Raw genomic sequence first — 20,261 nt, forward strand, 5'->3', positions numbered from 1 at the left:
AAACTAAATTTATTATACTCTAACCAAGTGAAAAATAAACTTTCAACATCTTTCTCTAAATCCAGAGTAATTTATTAAAAAAGGGTGGCACACCATTTGGCAACTCCTATAGGTAGAGATGACCTGCAAATGCTTCTGCCTGGTATCTCAGCTTGGGCCTGGCTCCCACTGAAGAGACCTCAATAAAGGTCAAAACTAGTCTGGGTAGTGGCCCTTCCCTTAATGCATAACATTAGACATATCCGCAAAGGAGATGTGTTTTGCATTATAGGAGATACTGAGACAGGAGTGTTGGTATCTTGCTCCACCTTTGCAACGAGTTGTCCTGGTGTTGTACCACCTTGCCCCAGTCCTGAAGATACTTTCAGGCGCAAACTTTGTTTGCTCACACTTGGATAAAGGATTAAACTAAATTTATTATACTCTAACCAAGTGAAAAATAAACTTTCAACAGGGGTTAATTTGGAAACAGAGGTAAATGATAAAGTGGTTAGATGATAAATGGTTAGATGATATTATGTCAGCTCACATATTAGAAGGAGATTGGCACTGCCTATAAGTAGACTGTTTAAGTTTTAGCTCTGGATGTGTTGCAAGGGAGTGGATGGAGAGGAAAATAGTTCTGTTACTTAAGGGAGGCTCCAAAATTGATGCAACAAATTATCATCTGATCAGCTTCTCACTAACTTACATTTTATGATAAATGCAACAAATGAGTTGGAAAAAGGTAAGCAATGGCTGCACAATGATACTGCTTTAAGTGTAGGTCATGCCTCAATAACTTATTTTTTAATAGACTAGCAGCTGAGTCAAATAAGGTAATGGACACATTACCTTATTTGTAATGTAATACTTTGCAAAGGAATTTGATAGAATTCTGTATGGAATTATGTTGCATAAATTGCATCAAACGGGAATGGATATGAAGCTGGTGATGCGGTCAAAATATACACATCATCAGCTTCAGAGAACAATAGTTATTCAAGAGCAGAGTCCATGAGAAGGACTTGGCTAGCTGTGTATAGGGCTCTATACTTAAATCCCTTTGATATAATAATTTGTACATTAATGACAAGTGAAATGACCCGAGTGGAAACGTTGTTTGAGAATGATGCAAAATTCAGTAGAACAAGAGTTCTTGTAGGATAATTTAAATACAGCATGGGCAAAGGAAAATGGTATTGATTTAATGTGGCAAAATTTAACATTATGCACTTCAGGATGAAAATATTATCAGTTGTGTATTCTATCAGTGAAGCTAGAAATTTAGGGAATGTTGTAGTGGTATTAGGTGTTGTTGGATAGGAAGACAAAGTTTGGATGGCATGTTGCAAGAAGTGGTTAAAATAGATCTTGCTGGTTAATTGAACATCCTGACAAGCAGAGATAAGGTTATTTACCTCTTTATAAGGATTCGATAAGCACTGCTGGACTACTATGAGTGTTCAGATACCCTGGTTGCTTGGGGATGAGAAGGAGGAGCAAAGAATCCAGAGACAAGTGACAAAGATGGTAGTTGGTCTATAGAATGCTTCTTATGATGATAGGTCAAAAAGGTTTCTTGGGGATGAGAAGGAGGAGCAAAGAATCCAGTGACAAGTGACAAAGATGGTAGCTGGTCTATAGAATGCTTCTTATGAGGATAGGTCAAAAATTTGTGGTATCAAAATTTAGTTGATAGTCAAAAAAAGGGCGATGTGATAGAGACATTCAAGTTAGTTACATGTTTTTACAAGACCGATGCAAAAGACGTTTTTCTGTAACTGATTGGTGGGAGGGGAGAGAAATTGGCTGAGAAGCTGAGAAAGAGTGTGGCTAGTAATGGTGTAAAGACTAGATTTTCTACTTGGAGAGTGGAACAGGTTGTTGAGGGTTCCTTGTTGGTATACTAGTTTGAAGTGAAGTATGACAGATATTGTGCAAAATGGTTAGTGCTGGGTCTTTATACCATTACTAGCAACAGGTATTGCTCAGCTTCTGTGGACGTTGATTTCTCTCCCCTTCACACTAATCAGGTATCCTATACCTGATTAGGTATTATATACACCTGATTAGTGGGAGGGAGAATACTGTGTGATAATTAAAATAAGTGCAAGGTGTTTTCTTTATTTTGGAGCACAGAAATGTATTATTATTATGGGCTACTCCATGAGTCCTTAGACTCATCAAGGGAAGCCCTAAACACCAAGCTAAGCACTATCCAACATTCGTGTAGTAACTATCATATGTTGCTTTAAAATAATTCACAATCATGGCACCCACAACACTCTGGCAACCTATTCCACTCATTCATTATTCTCCAAGCAAAAAATCTAGTCCTTACATCTACACTCTTGCTCAGTTTCCTGGCTCTTAGTTCTCCCACTACAAGACCATTCTTAAAAATTTTCTCTGTATTAATCTTATAAAAACCCTTCAGTAATTTGTATGTCTTAATCATATCACCTCTTTTTTGCCTGTCAACCAATTTCTGTAACCCACAAATCTTTAACTTGTCATCATAAAGTTCATTCCATAGATCTACTACCGTCAGGTATGGTAAAATGTACTCCAGAAGGTGTATGAGTTTCGCGAACAAGAGGTGATGGCTAATGAAGACCTGTAGTTCAGAGGGTACATTGCAAGTGTTGCTAGGACTATAGATTACATTATATCTCTGAAAAGAAGAATAGTAAGAGGTAGCTGTGTGATTGGAAAGTCCTTTAGAGTGCCTCCTGGACTATTTATGTGCACATTTAATCACCTGTTAATATTGTAATCAGGAATTTCTGGAGAATATCTAGAATAACTACAAATATTAGTTATGGAGAAAAGATGAGGAAATAAAATTGAAGGTTAATGGATGGTCACCATATTAACAGATGATTATATATAATTGAGATGGGGGGGGGCAAAGCAAAATGGCTTATCTCTTCAAATTGTAAAAAAGAGTTTGGTAAATAAAGGAATGAGGAATACAATTTTTGCATGAAAAATTGCTGAGTGGAGTACTTTGCCAGTGTGTCATGATCATGAAGTCAGCAAATCATTGAAATAGAATATGAAAAATATTGCTGCTAGAGTTGAGTATGGCTTTTAATAATGAGTCAGTTTCATAGTAATAATTTTCTCTCATAGTAATAATAATTTTTGCACCTCCACAAAGTAATCCACATGCATAGCACAACACCTTTTTAGCAAATGGTTACTACTGTATCAACAGAATATTCATCTCCACTTTCCTTCCTAAGGAAGGAAGGAAGGGAGAGATGAATATTCTGGTACTTAGGAAAAGGTGGCTGAAGTTTTATATGAATAAAACCACTTTCCCAATATTAGACCACATAAAAATTTAACATTCCTTCCTTATCTGGCCACCAAAACAAAAACTTCACTCAGTCAAGCTCCCCCCAAATGTTCCTGCAGTTTGCAAATTCACTTGTCATGATAAAGCAGCTAACAAGAGGTTTCCTGTACACAAAAATTACATCTGATTCTATCATTACTAGCAGTCAAACCATGCTAGCCATGTTACAGATTCCAATCAAGAATCAGTTGAAAGAAATCCATCTTAACTTCACAAAAGTAAATACAAACGTTGACATGAATACTATCTGCATAGTATTAGTGGCGGTACATGGCGTTATGTGTAGATGTTCGATTGTGGCATAGTATGTAGATAGCAGCATTCTCTGTTGGAGGCGGCACCCTCTCTTGTGTTCATTCTTACTTAATAGTGCCTCCAACAGAGAATGCTGCTATTTACATACTATGCCACAATCTAACATCTACACATAATGCCATCTATTGCAACTAATAGTAGTCTTTGTCTGCAGTTTGCAGACAAAGACTACTATTTTGCTGAGTCAGTGGTGGTACAGGAATATGATGTCTCCATGGCAGGTAATCCTTCACTGGTGATAGCTGCAGGTGAGGAGTCTAGCAAGCACAGTTGACGAGAAAGGAATCATGGCATCAAAGTTGAAGATAGTTGAATGCACATGAATTCAACTATCTTCAACTTTGTAATGGCCACCTTTTAGGTCAACTGTGCTTGCTAGACTCCTCACCTGCAGCTATCAGTGAAGGATTACCTGCTATGGAGACATCACATTCCTGTACCACCACTGACTCAGCAAAATAAAGACCACATCACTTTGCACCAGAAGGAAGAGCAACAATTGCAGAAGCTATAGACACAGAACAGAAACACAGTATGGAGACATTTGACTACAGCATGTTGGAAAGGCAATGCAACCCATGCCCCCTGGCTGGAAACAACTTGACTTTTTCTCAACTTTAAGTGAGTGGGCAAATTTCAAAGCCTGGGGGGAATTTTAATTCTGGAAACTTTGGCTTCTGCCTTGGAGTAGAGTCGAGTCTGTAGAGTGGCCTACCCAAGAGGAATCATGGAACTTTAGGGTAATCACTTTAGGGGGAATCATTAAAAACTCGTAATAATGCATAAACTTGCTGGTACTTCTTGGGGTGCTGATGCCAACACACTGCATACTACCACACTGTCTTTAGTCTATTCTACAGCAGAATATTGTGCTCCTGTGTGGCTGAACAGCGCACATGCTTCTTTAGTCGATGTCCAGCTGAATCAAACTATGAGGATAATCTCTAGAGCTTTAAGATCTGCTACTGGCTCCCAACTCTCAGTAATATAGTCCCTCCCTCACTCCGCAAGACCCAAACCTTAAGCAAATTATGGACAAAAATAATTGGAAACAGTTCCTTGCCTATCCACCAAGACATTTCCTTCCATACTTCAGAAAGACAGAAATCCAGGCACCCTGCTTGGAGGAGTGCAATAAAAACGACCAGAACTTTGACCTATGTGAGTCATGGGGAGAGTATTGGTTTCAACGTACCTCCAATCTACAAATTCCCATTTCAAATCTGACATCTCGTCTGGAGGGCTTCAATCTCCCTAGACATGTCTGAACCACTTTAAACTGGATCAGAATAGGACATGGGAGATGTAAGCATCTCTTGCATAAATGGAGCTGGTCCGAAACTCCAAACTATGAATGCGGAAGAGGGATCCAGACTATCAATCACAATGTGCTTGAGTGCTCTATCTACTCATTCTCAGGTTCTAAAGAGAACATTTTTAAACTGCCCACAGAATCCCTGGAATGGATCCGGGATTTAAGGATTAAGCTCTTACTCCTGATTCTTAATTTTGATGTTTAATCATTTCAACCTAGTGTACCCCTTTTAATATGATTTTTACAATTGTTTTTATGCTGTTTTATATAATATGTATGTATCATCCTGAGACCTGTACATCATACGCTAAAAATAAAAAAAAAAGGGGAATCATGGAAAGACTGAAAGGATGTTCTTTTATAAGGTATAATTCTTAATAAGATGCTGCTTTAAAGTTAAGCATGTGTGCATTTTTCGTGTGGGTATTTCTGTATTTCATGTAATTAGTTGTATTTAGTATAATATCAGATTGGAAAGTATAGAATAGTTATTATTAAGCCTAATCTTGCTATTGTGGAAGCATGTGTAGGCTAATTTTAGTGCATTTCCTTTTAAATCACAAAATGTTATAGAGAAATGCTATTTTATAGAGTGTACTACCCAGTTAGATGCTTCTTTGAAATTATGTGTGTAAATTTGTGTTGGGTATTCTTGGATTGTATTTTTTTGTATTTGGTATAGTATCAGATTTATAAGTTGTTTAGCCTAACCTTGTATCTCTCTCTCTCTCTCATTTTGTACATTTATTTAATGGATGTGCATAATAGTTTAACTACATTATAAGTTACTTTTTATGAGAAGATATGAAAATGTAGAAAAAGTTGCTTTTGAAGTGATCATCAGGTCACTTTGTCCAACGTTTATAAGTGCTTGCTTTCTAGTGATTTGCTTGCTGATGTAACTTTAGCATGTTATTATTCTTATTCAAGCCTCCATGGAGTCAAAAGACTCGACGTGGGAGGTCTTTCCTAAGAACATAAAGTCTGTCAAGACTCATCAAGGGGAGATCACCCCTCCCCCAAGAAACACAAAGTCTATCGTACCACTCCTTAAACTCATTGACCGTTCTCGTTCTCACCACTCCATCAGGCAATGCATTCCACGGTTCAACCACCCTCCATGCAAAGAAACTACTCCTCACCCTCTTGCTCACATTTTCTTTTCGTAACTTCCAGGGATGGCCTCTTTTCATCACTCCTTCCCGCTGTTCAACCAAGTGAAAGAACTCCCCAGTGTCAACCCTGTAACCACCTCTCAACAGTTTAAAAGTCTCAATTATATCACCTATCCTGTTTCTATCCACCAAACTCTGTAGTCCACACTACCTCAGCCGATCCTCATAACTAACATTGTACAGTCCTGACACTATCTTTGTACCCTTTCCACAGTTAATTTATCCCCTTCAAATCCTGGGGACCAAATATGAGAACAATAATCTAAGTGTGGACTGATCAGAGACTTATACAACAGAATGATAACTGTTTTCTCTTTGCAGGTCATTGTCCTTCTCATTATTGCAGCAATCCTCTATGTTACCTTCACCACCTTTGCAATATGTCCCCTAAACTTCAGGTTTCTATCAATCATCAATCCCAGATCTCTTGTCTCCCCTACTTCCTCCAGTATAACTCCTCCCATAGAGTATGCAGCATCCCATCGATGTTTCCCAAACCTCAAGACCTTACATTTTGCTGCATTAAACCGACACCCCCCATTGATTTGCCCATCTATCTAGCTTATTCAAATCCTCTTGCAGGGCTACCACATCTGCACTATTACTAATAATCCTTCCCAGCTTCGCATCATCTGCAAACAACTGAATATCCCCTTGCAATCCACTGGCAATGTCATTGATATAAAGGTTAAACAATATAGGTCCTAGTATTGAGCCCTGTGGGACTCCACTTGTAACCTTCTGCCTCCTTGAAACTGCTCCACCATACACAACTCTCTGATACCTATCAGACAGCCAATCCTAAATCCAGTTGACCAATCTGACATCCTGACCCATGTGCTGCAACTTAAATATTAGCTTATCATGTGGCTCCCTGTCAAATGCCTTCACTGTCTAAGAAAATTGCAGTATATGCTTTTCCCTCATCTAATGTTCTTGTAACTTTATTATAAAAGGCTAACATATTGCTAAAACAAGAGCCCCCCCCCCCACTTCACAAATCCATGTTAACTCTCACAGATAACATTACCCTCATCTGCCCATTGTTTTATACAGTCCCTCACTGCTTTCTCCAAGATATTACTAACTACTGATGACACACAAACAGGCCTATAATAGACACTTCCAGTCTGTTACCACCCTTATGCAATGGCACTATCTTACCTTCCTTCCATTCCCTGGGCATCTTTCCCGCAGCCAGACTTTCATTGAAAAGCCAGGTTAAAGGCACTGTCAGTTCCCTAGCACATTCTCTCAAAACTCGTGGTGAAAAACCATCCAGTTCCAAAGCTTTACTGACATTCAGAGTACTCAGTATCTGAAACACACTCACCTCCTGTACCTCTTAACCTTGAACCTGTCCTATCCCTCTAGCATTAAAACTGACTCCTCCAGGATGAAATACTCCAATAAAGTGGTCATTGAACAATTCCACTATGTCCTCTGCATCAGTCACTCTATTCCCAATTTTATCCCATAATATCATTCTTCCACAGTCATTTCTCCTCCTACTGGCCACATAGCTAAAAAATTCCCTAGGATTTTCTTTGGATCTTAGCGCCAATATCCTCATATTCCAGTTTCGCCTTCCTTACCACACTAATCACTCTTCTGGCCTGTGTCTTATATTCTTCATGCCTCTTCTCTTCACCTGTCTCCTTATATCTCTTCCATAGCCTCCTTTTCGCACGCAATTCCTGTTTAATATTGTTTGTCATCCACTTTATTCCAAATTGTGTCCTCTTCTTCACTCGTGGTATATAACTTACCATTGCAGCTAACAAATATTCTTTTGCAATTTCCCACACACTAATGATATCCCGGCCTTCCAATTCCTCCCTCCATGAAACTTCCCGAAGTTGACATCTAAGACTATTATAATCATCTGTTTTATAATTCCACATAAGTTCCCATCTCTTTGATACTCCTGCATGTCTATTCATTTTCCAAGTCAAAACCATATGGTCACTCTCTCCAACTGGTGGGAGAGATGTCATTTCAGTTGAAGGATTAAGTTTAAAAGCTCATAAAAGAATGCTTCCAGCATGTAGTCCCTTGTTTCAAATTCTGTTTGTGAAAAACCTATGAAAGCATCCTATTGTAATTATGAAAGATACAGGATATGCAGCTTTAAAAGTTGTAAGGATGATCAAATTTTATTGCACGTGAATGAACTGGAATCACTACATGTTGAAGAAGATGCTACTTTGTTGCCTACTGCCTTGGTAGATGCTGGGAACATGGAGGAGTGTGATCGAATTTCGACACGCGAATGAAATGACTCATGACATGCTGAAGAAGATGCTCGCGATGTGACTTCTGCTACTTAGTTGTCTTCTGGTATGCTGGATGCTGAGGTCGTGGAGGAGTCCATGTTTGGTGGTGGAGAATTTCAGGTAGTGTCTTCCGAGTCGAAAGAAGTTGTCTGGGCCTTATTGTCTAAAGATAACTCTAAGGGATCTTTATGCAAATGTAGGGGGAAAATTATCAATACATGATCATCCACAGATTCTGGTATCAATTTCGTTAGCAGATCTACAGTGCAGTTCTAACAAGAAGGGAAGGAAGGTAATGGAAAAGAGAAACTTAAATAGAAAACAGAAGGGGATCTCCAAATCGAGTGATGCTATTTTATATGGTGGTAGCATCAAAGATACCGAGTGCACCAAAATCAGATTGATCATGCAAATAGGATTACTGAGATGTCAGACAATTCAAAGGCATCAAGTGGACATGCACAAAGTTTGATTAATGGAGTAAGTGACAATACATCTCTTTTTTTTTCCCCCATCCACCAGTACTTAAGGATATAGTGTTCAAAAATAATGTTAGATGTTATGTTTGTTTGATGTACGCCTCAGGCTTTAAAAATACATGATATAAGATTAAGGAGGATTTGTATATATATATATACCTGAAATCACATATTCTGTATATAGAGGTCAACATGAGTTTGTTAAAAGGAGGTCTTCTTATATTAATTTACTTAGATTTTATAATAATGTGACTACAGTTCTGGATTGGGGTTGATTCATATACGGCAATGCTGCTGGATTTTGCAAAGGCATTTGACAGACTACCGTATAAAAACTTATATAAGTTACAGATGGGAATAGAAAATCAGTTGGTTGATTGGATAACCAACTGGCTTTCTAATCGATATCAAATGGTGGTGTATAGAGGTGCCATGTCTCTCAGGAGGAGAGTTAACAGTGGAGTCCCACAAGGTTCTGTTCTAGGGCCACTGCTGTTCAATATGTTTGTTAATGATATTGCGAGTGGTCTGCAAACTGATATTTAGCTGGGAAAAGTTATTAGGAATGATGGAGATGTACTGGTGCTTCAGAGCGATTTGAATAAAGTGGCTATGTGGACAGACAGGTGGGGATATCAATTTAACACCAGTAAATGTAAGGTTTTGCTTTGGATCTCAAAAAAGTAAAGCCGTGTATTATATTGGAGATGTAATACAGCAGGTAGAGGAAGCATGTGATCTTGGGATATTGGCAGATAAAGATTTGAAGTTCAAGGAACATATTGCAAAAATAATAAAAACAGCACAAAGAAATGGCAGTATACTAAGAAGAACACTGACAAATAGAGATAAATAAGTGGTCATTCTGCTGTACATTCTTTGCTTAGACATCTGGACTACTGCACAACGATTTGGTCACCTACATTCCTAAGTGAGAAGCAAGCTCTGGAAAAAGTTCAAAGGCAAATCACAAAAGCAATATTGGGATTGTGGAATACTGACTATGAAGACAGGTTAAGAAAATGTAAATTACAGATGCTAGTCAATAGGTGGAAGAGGAGTGGATATGATTGAGACATAATTTTTAAGGGGTGCTTATCAAATAGATACCCAGGATATTTTTCAAGGTTGAAGGAGAGAAGGGAATAGAGACAAGAGGTCATTCTTGGAAGATTTTATCATACTTCCTGTTAGAATACATCTTACTATTGCCTCCCTCCAGGAGGTATTTGTATAATAATAATAAATGATCACATCTTGAATGTTATTTTATGATATCAAAATTTAAAAATAATGTTGTTTTTTTCATTTAAATCATTAGGTTTAGGATTTTGTTTTAAAATAGCAAAATTTATAAGATAAATTACACAACATTGCTACATACCCTACAATGTGATTCATGTGACTTGCATCAATTGCACCCAGATTTACTGATTCTTCCAATTCACAAATGCTTTTTCTTACTTTCCTCCTTCTCTTTTTAATTTCTTCCACTTCTTCACCATTTTCAATATTTTCATCTTCATCTTGCTTTTCGCCATTCTCATCTTCTTTAGTTTCTTCACCTCCTTCATTAGCTTCACCCTCTCCCTCACCTTCCTCCTAAAAAAAAAAAAAAAAAAAAAAAACGCTATTATATATAGTTTGCATTTATATCCTTCCTTATATCCAGTAATATAATGAGAAATTTTTATTACTTTCTTGTGAAGAAAAATTACTCAAAACAAGTAAAAAATAAACTTGCCAGGGCATACAAGGACATATGTTACATGAAACAGTCTTAACAATTATGCTTGGGATGTATTTCTACATTTCTAACTTTGATCAATTCACCTACCTTCACAGTTTTTAATTTGGAATTATGCCCTAATTAAATCACTCCAATTTAGTGTTTAAAACAAATGTATAAAGGTAAAATCCAAATTATTAAAAATTAAATACATGCAGTAGTCCAAACCATCATACACTATCTATCCAAGTGTATGCAATGTACAAATGCAGCTACCAGCTTACTTAAGGGTCAACCAACAAACCAGCTGTGATTTGCTAACACGTCAATAATTACATGAAGGCAAATGTCCATTGCAGTTAATGTAACATTTGAATATTATCAAAATAAAATGGATACAAAGCTTATGTTTTTGATATTTTATATCCATATGGTCATTTCACAAGACTCATCGTGTGAGGCCCACCCTAGAACATAAAGTCTATCATACCACTCATTGAACAGATTGACTGTTCGTGCTCTCACCACTCTCTCAAGAATGCTTTCCATGGTTCAACAACCATCTATGCAATGAACCCCCACTCCTTACCCTCTTTCTCACAACTTCCAAGGATGGCTCTTTGTGCTTGCTCCTTTTCCCCTATTTCACCATATGAAAGCACTCCCTATTGTCAACCCTGTAACTACCTCTCAACAATTTAAAAGTCTAAATCATATCATGTCACCTATTTTTAAAACTCTGCAGACCACATTCCCTCAGCCTATCCTCATAACTTACATTATACAATCCTGATATCATCTTTGTTATTCGCCTCTGCACTCATTCCACAGTTAATTTATCCCCTTCAAATTCTGGAAACCAAATCTGAGCACAATAATCCAGGTGTGGTCTGATCAGGGTTTTATACAATAGAATGGCAATTCTCATCTCTGCAGGTCAGCATCATTCGTAGTATTTCGGCCATCCTCTGAGTTACTGTCACCATCTTTGCAATATGTTCAAAATTTCTATTATCAATCATCACCCTCCCCACCACCACCACCAGATCCTTTGCCTTCCCCACTTCCTCCAGTACAATTTCTTCAGAGTATGTAGCTTCCCAAACTGCAAGAGTTCGTTTAGCTGAATTATACTGATATCCCCATTCATTTGTTCATCTGTCTAGTCATACAAATCCTCTTGCAGGACTACATCTGAACTATTGCTAATAACTCTTCCCAGCTTCACATCTGAAAACAACTGAATATCCCCCTGCAATCCATTGACAATGTCATTGGTCTAAAGGTTAAACAATATAGGTCTCAGTACTGTAGGACCTACAGTACTCAGTACTGTAGGACCCCACCTGTAAACATCAGCTGCTTCCATGATACTGCTCTCTCATACACAACTCTCTGATACCCATCAGATAGCCAATCCCAAACCCAGTTCACTAAACTGACATCTTAACCAATGTGCTGCAACTTAATATCAGCTTATAATGTGGTACACTGTCAAATGACTTTGCGAAATAAAAAAAAAAAAAGAAGGCAAACATGCATATCTCTTATCAACTACTCTTGTTACTTTATTATAAAAGGCAATCATATTACTAAAACAAGAGCGTCCCTTAACAAATCCATGCTGACTCTCATAGACAACATTACCCTCAGCTGCTTAATGCTGTAAATGATCCCTTACCAATTTCTCCAAAATTGTAACAACTACTGATGAAATATAAACTGCTCCCATAGTTTGACGCTTCCAGTTTGCTGCCACACTTATGCAATGGCCACTATCTTACCCTCCTTCCACTCCTTGGGCATTATTTTCATGGCCAGACTTTCACTGAAGTCCACAGAGTTAGCTGAGTGGCTATGCACTTCACAACCATATGCCTGGGAAAGGAGTGCACTGGGTTCGATTTCTGTTGCTGATGTGATAAGCTTAGGATCTTTCTCAGACATAGCCAAGTTATCCAGTCTTGGGTGTGGACCGCAGGGTTTTTCTCCCCAGTTTATCTGGGGTTTTTCATCCTGCAAACAGGCAAACTGGTCTTGAGAACTCAATGCTTCTACAGGGATAGGGCTAACCACCTTATTCTCATGTACAGTTGCAGTTAAATGAATAGAAAATCCTCGACCCCGCAAGGTAAAAGAGAGAAAAAGGAAGAAGAAGACCTTCATTGAAAATCCAGATCAATGGAGCTGTCAGTTCTTTCATTCTCTCAAAACCTGTTTTGAAATCCCATCCATTCCACAGCTTTATTGACATCCAGAGTACTTAGCATTTAGAACACACTATTCTTGCACTTCTAAACCTCAAATCTACCCTATCCCTCTAGTATTAAGACTTACTTCTACAGGATGAAATTCATCCAATAAAGTGACTGATGCACTTTGCATCAGGTCCTCTAATCCTATTTTTATCCAACTGGCATTCTTCCACAATCATTTCTCCTTGTACTGGTCACATAACGAAAGAATTCATTAGGATTTTTCTTTTTTTCTCATGGCCAATCTCTTCTCATATTCTAGTTTTGCCTTCCTTACCATACCAATCACTTTCCTAGCCTTAGGCATCTGCTCTCCACTCCTCTTCCTTATATCTCTTCCATAACTTATTTTTTACCTGCAGTTCCCATTTAATATTATTTTATCATCCACTTTCCACCAAATTGTGTTCTCTTCTTCACTCACTCATGATATACAACATGCTATTGCTGCTAATAAATATTCCTTCACAAGTTCCCAAGCACTTATGATATCTCACTCTTTTTTTACTTGCCAAGCTCAACTGCATAAATATCTCCTGCTCTTCATCCTCTATACTCCCTGGCTTTTAGCAACACCCCACTAAATATCCTGTCCTGCCCAGCTCTACCTCATACCACATGCTTTTAAAACCATTAGTGCCATTGTCCTCCAAATCTTCCACTCTGAGAGGACATAACTCATCACAAGCAATACTCCACTACCATGTTTGCCCTTCCTATCCTGTCAAAAAATGCTATACCCTGCTCCTTTTATTCCTGTCAGTATATCATCTTCTGTCAACCATGTCTCAGAGATTCCAATAATCTTTGGACAGGCAGATGCTATCAGCACCACCAATATTCATCTCTTTCATTCCTGGCATTAGTATAAAGAATCAGGGCATTGTCACTGTTTCTATACCTATTATTATCCTCTCCAGACTCCACTTGATTCAGCATTACATGATCTATTCCCATCTCCCAAGTGACAATTCCCACAAGAGGCCACCCATGCTACCATCTACCCTGATAATACCTGTTTCCCTGCATCAACACACTGACTTGCTCAGAGAACAACATTCTCTTCAGATGCCTACATCCTTCCTCATTCAAATGCAGCTGTCTTTGGCACACAGTTCCTTTCTGGCCTCAAATGCCCCCCCCCAAGCATCCACATAATCCAAGCCTCTCTTTCAACAAATTCTGGCTATTATACTATTCATTATCGATGCTCTTCTCTGCAGCTTTGTATTATCACATCTGGGCAACACACACTCACTATTTTCCCCTAGCTCAGTCTTCTTTCATACAACCTCAAGAATAAACCTAAGATCTCTTGCCATCCCTTCAAGCAAACATTCCTCTGGCATTCTATCTAGTACATCATGAATGATTGAATCTCCATACATCACACTTCTTACCACTCTGTTTATTCCTTGCTCACCTGCATTCCTCACGCTTTCTCTTTTAACACCTTCTCTCCTTGTTCCCCACTTACCTGCCACCCATCATCTCTCTGTCCCTTGATCCTGCACTGCCCCACCTTTCCTCTCATTTCCTCTTTCACTGGTTCTCCTATTGTTGTTTCCAGTCACTTGATCTCTTCTTTCATATTTCTCTACACTTGCTTACATAACACTACTGAAGTTCATTATGCTAATTTCTGAATCACAAAGTTCTTCACATTCCCCGCAGACATGCACTCCCCAATCTCTCACCTGACATAATTCTATTGACAGGATGCATACATGCCAAAAGTGCCATCCCTCCAAGCAAACATTCCTCTGGCATTCTATCTTATACATCATAAATCATCGAATCTCCATACATCACACTTCTTACCACTCTGTTTCTTCTTTGCTCACCTGCATTCCTCACTCTTTCTCTTTTAACACCTTCTCTCCTTGTTCCCTACTTACCTGCCACCCATCATCTCTCCATCCCTTGTTCCTGCACTGCCCCACCTTTCCTCTTTCACTGGTTCTCCTATTGTTGTTTTCAGTCATCTGATCTCTTCTTTCATATTCTCTACTCTTGCTCACATAACACTACTGAAGTCCATTATGCTAATTTGTGAATCACAAAGTTCTTCACATTCTCTGCAGACATGCACTCCCCAATCTCTCACCTGACACATTTCTATTGACAGGATGCATACATGCCAAAAGTACTGCATAGCACAAAATTCCATACTATGCTGTGCAAAATGTAGTCCTTAAATAGGGATGCACTTGGTGATAAGCCATTGCAAACTGAGTTGCAGCTGACACTATTATTTAAACAGTGCACAAAGAATACTACCCACAGGCTATATGTTCTATCTAGCTTAGATTCCTAATAATTTAAAGTAAAGAGCCAATAGGCTTCATTTCAGTGATGTAAAAAATTATTTAAATTAAGGGGATATTAAATCCCACATTGTTTTAAAACCGAATAAGAGACTCAAAGATCGGAATCAAAGAGTTTTATGCCGAATATAGTAACTATAAATGTATCGGCGACTACTAGCATAAGCTAAAGCATGTAGTTCAAGTACGTAGTACAACCCAGATCACAGAACACTACCCAGATCGAAACTGGTCTGGGTAGTGACCACCCACCATAATGTATAACATCATACATCTCCTAATAGATGGGTTTTACATTATGGAAAATACTAGGAATAGCGCTCAGAACTTTCCCCACCTTTGCAACGAGTTGCCCTAGTTTACTATGTGCTTTAGCTTACACTAGTAGTCACTGATACGTTTAGAGTTACTATATTCAGCATGAAACTCTCTGATTCCGATCTTTGAGTTTCTTATTCGGTTTTAAAACAATGGGGGATTTAATATCCCCTTAATTTAAATAATGTCAATATAATTATTTCATGAGTTATTTCATGAAAACTTAGGTTTCGAATCATATGAGAGCAGCCTTTGTAGGCTGTTTCCCGGCCTGGTTGGCTGAGTGGATAGCATACCCGCTCTCCAGCCAAAAAGGCTGCAGGTTCGAATCCCTCCATGGGCATGGATGTTTGTGATTGTCTGTAGAAATACAAGTGGTGGTCAGCAGTAGATGGCATTGGTGTAGTTGTGATCAGTTGGTGAATGAATGATGGAGATGGAGTTGTCAAGTCCTCCCTCGATGAGTGATTTGACTCCCTGGAGGTCAAATAATAATAATAATAAGTAAATGATCTTCACAGGGATGCAATTAAAAAATTCAAAGTGGCCAAACATTTGTATTCAACCATACAACTGCCATAAATCATAAATTTGCCACATACAAGATAAATGTAGTGTGTTCTAGATTTATAATTTTGTGATTGGAAATTCTAAAAAAATGTACTAACTGTATTCAAAATTTTGCAAATACCAGATTAATCAGTAGAATTGGTATGAGTACAGATTGGAGAGGATTATCAAATTGGATATTAAATTAAAGGAAAATGCTCTAAAGGGTGTAAAGAATTAATGACATGCCAAAAAATGAACTACTGTTCCAGAATATTAAGCTTGTCCAGCAAAGTCAATACCAACTTCAGTGGTATAGACTGTTTCACAAATGGGGCTCTGCCAAGCCAAGTATTGCCCCTTAAAAGTATACCTTCTGAAGTTGGAGGAAATGTATATTAGACTCAAGTATAAAGAGCTAATAAGCTTCATTTCGGCAATGAAAACATTACTTAAATTAAGGGGATATTAAATCCCGCATAGTTTTAAAACCGAATAAGAAACTCAAAGATTGGAATCAGAGATTTTCTTGCCGAATATAGTAAACTATAAAGTATCGGCGACACTAGCATTAGCCAATGCAAGTGATCCTAGTACGTAGTACAATACCGGGCAACTCGTTGCAAAGGTGGGGGAAGTTCAGATCGCTATTCTTAGGTATTTTCCATAATGTAAAAACACATTTCCTAGGAAATGTATGCTGTTATTGTCTAGCTACTCACTGATGAAGCCTCAATAAAGGCTGAAACCGGTCTGGGTAGTGACCGCCCTCCATAATGTAATAACAGCATACATTTCCTAGGAAATGTGTTTTTACATTATGGAAAATACCTAAGAATAGCGATCTGAACTTCCTCCACCTTTGCAACGAGTTGCCCGGTATTGCACTACGTACTAGGATCACTTGCATTGGCTAATGCTAGTGTCGCCGACACTTTATAATTTACTATATTCGGCAAGAAACTCTCTGATTCCAATCTTTGAGTTTCTTATCCGGTTTTAAAAGTATGTGGGATTTAATATCCCCTTAATTTAAGTAATGTAAATTAGACCTTTAGGTTGTAGATGGTTTCAGGTAGACTGCTTTTTTTCCCGTCTGAAACACCACCATCCTGCTTACTGGAGGCATGAAATACCTATTGTAACGTTTTGTCTCTAAACCAAGATCTCTGATTTCTGTCCCTCCATTTTCTTATATGTGATGCAGGTGGTGACTTCTTTGGCAAGGTCTTAATGACATAATTATTCAGCTAGGGTGCCATTACCTATACAAGGAAACAGCAGTAAAACTGTTTCCACAGGCTAGTACTGACACAAGACAATTATTATAATTACAGGTGACTCCAGGGAGTCCTTAGACTCATCGAGGGAGGTCCTAAACATCATGTACACACAACTATATGACATTCTCATAGAATCTTTCATACCTTGCCTTGAACTCACTCACCGTCATAGCACCCACAATAGACTCTGACAGCTTATTCCACTCATTTACCACTCTGAAAGTAATGAACCCAGCTCTAACACCCTTGCTAATCACACTCTTGCCCAGCTACCATAGGTGTCCCCTAGTTCTCCCACCACCACCACCAGTCCTGATCTCAAAAATATCCTCTGAATTAATCCTACAGAAACCCTTCAGCAATTTGAATATCTCAATCATATCTCCCCTTTTCTGCCTATCAACCAATTTCTGCAACACACAAATCTTCAACCTGTTCTCATAAGGTTCATTCCATAGACCTGCTATCATCTTGGTCACTTGCCTCTGGATCCTCTCCACCTTCTCCCCATCAAGAAGAAACCTAAGTGACAAAATCTGGGCACAGTAGTCGAGATGAGGTCTTATCAAGGCTCGGTACAGAGTACAATAACTTGCTTGTCTCTACTCGTCAAAGTATTTTTCAACAACCAAGTGAGTTGATGAGCTGATTTAGCCACTTTTGCAATGTGCTGCCTAAACTTCATCTCCCTATCCACCAACACTCCCAAGTCCCTTTCTTCATCAATCTCCTGGAGTCCAGTTCCACCAATGTGGTATACTGCTGCTAATCTTTTCACCCCAAAATGCATACCCTTACATTTTGTCACATTAAATTGACATCCATTCTCCTTAGCCCAGAACTCCAATCTATCCAAGTCGTCCTGCAAGATTTTGACATCTTCTGCATTCACTATTGCCCTACCCAACTTTGCATCATCAGCAAACAAATGAACTGTTTCTCTTAGATCCTTCCCTATATCGTTAATGGACAAATTAAACAGCAGTGGTCCACGAACAGAACCCTGCAGCACACCACTAGTCAAAGGCTGTCTTTTGGACTCTACTCCTGAATAAACTACTCTCTGATGTCTCTCCATCAACCACCCACCTATCCATCTCACCAACCCTATATCCATTCCCATATGTTGTAGTTTACGGATTAAAATTCCACGTGGTATCTTGTCATATGCCTTGGCCAGGTCCCGCAGAATCACTGTAAACCCATTACCCTTATCCAATTCAGCCGTCACTGTGTTATAAAACTTGAGCAAGTTACTGAGGCATGATCTACCCTTCACAAAGCCATGCTGTCCCTCATACAGTATCTCATTTTCATCAATCCATTCCTGTATTTTTCCCTTGACTACTTTCTCCAAGATTTTGACAACGACTCCTGATTTGCTGATCTGTTGGTAATTTGCAACAGTAGTCTTTATCCTGCTTTATGCAGTGGAACTATTTTCCCCTCTTTCCAGACCTTCAGGACTAAACCAGATCCGAGACTCAGATTAAACAACATGGTCATGGGCACTGATAAAAAAATCAATGTAACATGTACACAAATACCACACAATACTAAGTCAACCACGTGGGTGACTAAAGTACTATCTAGGTGGAGTGCGCTCTATGGGATGGTTGTATTAGAATCTGAGAGCTGTTGCAGATTCTAAAAATAGTCTCTCTTTTTTTAATTTGCTGTGGTGCTGCGTAGTGGTTTTCTTCCAAGAGATCCTGTGGGGATGTATCCAAGACATGGTCAGCCAGGCCTGACTGACCATAGTTGTGGTTGCAGATGTATGACTTGTGTTCCTCTAGGCAGATGGTTGCTGATCTGCCTGTCTGTCCAAAGTACGCCAGCTTACAGGAACAGATACTTTATAAACTCCAGGCACTGAGAGAGGAGGGAGCCATCACCATACCCTAGATCCATGGCACATCAGAAAAAATAGCCAAGATTTTAAAAAAGTACAACCTACACACAAAATTTAAGCCCCACAGCGAACTTGCTACCCTTATCCGTTCTACAAAAGATCATCTTCCTCCTCTCTGAGTGCCTGGAGTTTATAAAGTACCCTGTTCCTGTAAGCTGGTGTACTTTGAACAGACAGGCAGATCAGCAACCATCCACCTAGAGCAGTGTTTCTCAAACTTCAGATATCTGCATATACCACTTCTTAAATTTTCATTATTATTATTATTATTGTTCCGGGCAACTCCAAGGAGTCGACAGACTCATCGAGAGAGGCCCTAACATCATATCAAGAATAACTATTCGACATTCACACAGTGTCTATTATACCTTGCCTTGAACTCATTCACGGTCGTAGCACCCACAACAGACTCTGGAAGCTTATTACACTCATTCACTACTCTCCAAGTAAAAAACCTAGCTCTAACACCCGCTGTCACCCATGCTCTTGCCCAGCTTCCATTCATGGCCACTAGTCCTCCCACCACCAGTCATATTTTCAAAAATATATTCTGAACTAATCTTATGGAAACTCTTCAGTAACTTGAATGTCTCAATCATATCACCCCTTTTCTGCCTATCAACTAATTTCTGCAACCCACTACTCTTCAACCTATTCTCATAAGGTTCATTCCACAGATCTTGGTCACTCGTCTCTGGATCTTCTCCACTTCCTCCCCATCACGAAGAAACCCTGCTGCCCATAACAGGGCACAGTAGTCCAGATGGGGTCTTATCAAGGCTCGATACAGTGGAACAACAACTTGTTTGTCTCTACATGTTAAAGTATTTTTCAGAAGCCAAGTAATTTGGTGAGCTATTTTAATCACTTTTGCAATGTGCCCCCTAAACTTCAATTCCCTATCCACCAACACTCCCAAATCCCTGGCCTCATCAATCTCCTGGAGTATGGTTCCACCAATGCGATATACTGCTGCTATTCT

The 20,261-nt window shown here is 38.9% G+C and overlaps 1 protein-coding gene across 1 annotated transcript in view; it reads right to left on the reverse strand.

The window, feature by feature from the left end:
• The window catches only part of LOC150110163 (muscle calcium channel subunit alpha-1-like), a 1,246,847-nt gene that overhangs the window by 844,248 nt on the left and 382,338 nt on the right, over positions 1-20,261 (reverse strand). The window contains exon 17 of the mRNA XM_090391329.1: positions 10,291-10,508. Coding sequence (XP_090247455.1) covers positions 10,291-10,508 — 218 coding nt within the window. The remainder of the gene's footprint in view (positions 1-10,290; positions 10,509-20,261) is intronic.

This window comes from Typopeltis vanoorti, chromosome 1 (assembly GCF_054136105.1).
Source record: "Typopeltis vanoorti isolate ZY-2024b chromosome 1, IOZ_Tvanoo_1.0, whole genome shotgun sequence".
Taxonomy (NCBI): Eukaryota; Metazoa; Arthropoda; class Arachnida; order Uropygi; family Thelyphonidae; genus Typopeltis; species Typopeltis vanoorti.